The 3,025-nt window shown below is 37.0% G+C and overlaps 1 protein-coding gene across 1 annotated transcript; it reads left to right on the forward strand.

Moving 5' to 3' along the window:
• Window positions 1–239: 239 nt before the first annotated feature.
• LOC143612070 (10 kDa late embryogenesis abundant protein-like) lies at window positions 240–1,870 on the forward strand. Its single transcript, XM_077086142.1, has 2 exons — window positions 240–446; window positions 1,536–1,870. The coding sequence occupies exons 1-2, from the start codon at window positions 299–301 to the stop codon at window positions 1,652–1,654; spliced, it is 267 nt and encodes an 88-aa protein (XP_076942257.1). The 5' UTR covers window positions 240–298; the 3' UTR covers window positions 1,655–1,870.
• Window positions 1,871–3,025: the final 1,155 nt, after the last annotated feature.

Here is a 3,025-nt window from a genome sequence, read left to right on the forward strand (position 1 = left end):
TCTAAAGATCGACCGAAATCTTTTCATCATTTCTTTATCTTCTGCCAATACCACCTCTTTATGCAATATCTGAGATAGCTACAATCTAACAACTTAGGGTGATGACACGTGTATCCAGATAGCCACTTCGTCTCCCCTGCCACCACGTCATCATATTACGTGCCAACATGCATGTTATTTTCATATCTTCTGTATGCATTCTTATGTACTATATATACTATAGTTCACTAATAAGTTAGCATCCTCAATTCGACAATAACATTGTGTCATAATAATTTGTAAGAGATAAGTTGTTAAAATGGCATCACAACAAGCAAGCAAGAAGTCCGAGGAAATCTCCGAAAAGGAGAAAAAAGAGCTTGACCAACGAGCGGCTCAAGGAGAGACTGTCGTTCCTGGTGGTACTCGTGGCAAAACCCTCGACGCCCAGGAACGCCTTGCTGAAGGTAATACCAATGTTTTAAAAACTGGTATTTTACTTGTATCGGATTGGCTAAAAATGATACAACCGGTTGAACCGGGTTATACGGGGAGGTTCAACCGATTGAATAGCTTACCTTATAATTTCCTATAAATATAAATTTAATTCAAAAATAATCCAAAACTAAATGATTTATGTAACAAAAATAATTCAAAAGTTAATCCATATTGAAAAAATAATGCAAAAACACTCAATTTTAAAAAATAATCATAAAGTTACACGTTTGAATGTTAAATGTTTGAATGTTAAATATTAGGTTAAAAGTAATTTTGAAAAAATATGAGCCACAAATATCAAAAATTTCTCGGGCTTAAAACCGGTTTACAGGTAAAAACCGGTATTTTAGACAAAAACCGCCGGTACGATGTTCTAGCAAACCGGTCAAAAATATCGGACTCAAGATACCGGCCTATTGTGCGAAATTTGGTTTAACCGGCCGGTTTGAACCGGTTTTTAAAACACTGGGTAATACTATAAATCGATAACACAAACAGTTATAAGTTTACCAACGGCTTTTTAGCAAAAGTAATAAATGTACTTTTTGTTAGAATTCTATCCGAGAGTTAGCAACTATATTTCAATAAAAAGTTATGTGGGTATTTTATTAAAATACTATAGCAAAACGAGAGCTAGTTATTTTTTTCTTTTGTTAATAATTCATCTCTCATGTGTCACTATTTTTTTTAAGAGTTTAGCGGGTCGTGCACATACTTAATGACGCTAAATTAAAGATGCTAAAGAAAGTTAACTTTATTTTTCTCGGTTTTGTAAAGAAAGTTAACTTTATTTTTCTCGGTTTACCTATTTAAAAGGTAAATTAAAGATGCTAAAGAAAGTTAACTTTATTTTTCTCCCTTACCCTATTTAAAAGGGTAGCGGCATAGCTTGACTCTTGTAATTGGATTCTTTTATTTGTCTTCCAGAAATTTATATTGTAGGAAATTATTTGTCAGAATACGAGCTATAACAACTTATTTTTTGATAGTGTTATTTTATTTTAGTATAGTTCATTCATGAAATTATGTAAGTATATATAATATATATGTTTGTTAAGGACGGAGCAAGGGAGGACAGACGAGGAAAGACCAGCTGGGAACAGAAGGTTACAAGGAGATGGGGGAAAAGGGTGGTCGGAGCACCGGTGCTCAACAGGACGATGAGGAGGAAGGTTGATGGAGGATGATAGATGATGTGTTTGCTTGTGCGACTAGGTTCTTTATGTTTCCAGGTGTTTTTAGATATGCTGTGTTTGTAATGTAGTTTAGGCGGTGTTTGATGTTTTGTTGGTAGTTTGGTTTGGACGTTGGCTTTCTTGTTTCGTGTATGCATGTAGAAGTGTTCGCTCGTAGGTTGTAATTTGCATATGTTAATATAATAAAACAAGTTCATGTATGTTTTCCTCCATCTTCAAATAGGATAAGTGTGGGGATAATCTTCATGAAATATTGATGTGGAACCATCCTAGTATATATTGAGTCATAACCTTTTTGTTTGAACATTCAACAACCAGAATCCACAGAATTACTTAGGTACTACTTAGGTACTCTGCATGAAGTGATTCTAACTGCATGAAGTGATTCTAAAAATTACTTAGGTACTCCGTATGCGGTGATTCTAACTATAAAAGGTCACGCGGTGATTCTAACTATAAAAGAGAATCGAACAGAATTACTTAGGTACTCCGTATACGATGATTCTAACTATAGAAGGTCACGTGGTGATTCTCAACTATAAAAGATCACCGACATCGGGCGGTGATTCTAACTATAATAGGTCACGCGGTTAACTATAAAAGATCACCGACAGCGGCGGTGATTCTAACTATAAAAGGTCACGCGGTGATTCTAACTATAAAAGATCACCGATAGCGGGCCTAAGCCCATTATCAGTCATAACATAAAGGGAAAATTCCCATATATTGGGAAGATTCCCACATGTCACAGTCTGTTGGCTTAACGCCTCAACCTAGCCTTATAACGGGTGGCCAAACCCAGGGAAAATTCCCATATATTGGGAAGATTCCCACATGTCACCGTCTGTTGGCTTAACGCCTCAACCTAGCCTTATAACGGGTGGCCAAACCCAGCCTTATTACGGGATGACCCAATAATGAAAGCTCATCTTCAGCTGGTCCAACTCAGCTACACGAAACCCATAATCATATAAAAGAAAGATTCGTTGGCTTAACGCCTCAACCTAGCCTTATTACGGGGTGGCCAAACCCAGCCTTATTACGGGATGACCCAATAATAAAAGCTCATCTTCAGCTGGTCCAACTCAGCTACACGAAACCCATAATCATATAAAAGAAAGATTTCAGGGAAGATTCTCACAGGTCACCGTAATCATATAATAGGAAGATTTCAGGGAAGATTCTCACTTATCACCGTCAGCTGGCCTAACACAGTCACACGAAGTCCATAATCAGTCACAACATGGAAAGATTCGGCCGAACCCAGCCCATAATCAGTCACAACATGAAGGAAAGATTAGGCCTAACCCAGCCACATGAAGTCCATAATCCTTTCATCCATAATTCTTCAC

This window comes from Bidens hawaiensis, unplaced genomic scaffold, assembly GCF_021521415.1.
Source record: "Bidens hawaiensis isolate Kalapana, Puna unplaced genomic scaffold, B.hawaiensis_p1.1 tig00033168_1, whole genome shotgun sequence".
Taxonomy (NCBI): Eukaryota; Viridiplantae; Streptophyta; class Magnoliopsida; order Asterales; family Asteraceae; genus Bidens; species Bidens hawaiensis.

Coding starts and splice junctions, on each gene's coding strand:
- LOC143612070 (XM_077086142.1), top strand. CDS start 299: ATGGCATCACAACAAGCAAGCAAGAAGTCCGAGGAAATCTCCGAAAAG. Junction 447..1,535: donor CCAGGAACGCCTTGCTGAAG/GTAATACCAATG, acceptor ATGTTTGTTAAG/GACGGAGCAAGGGAGGACAG.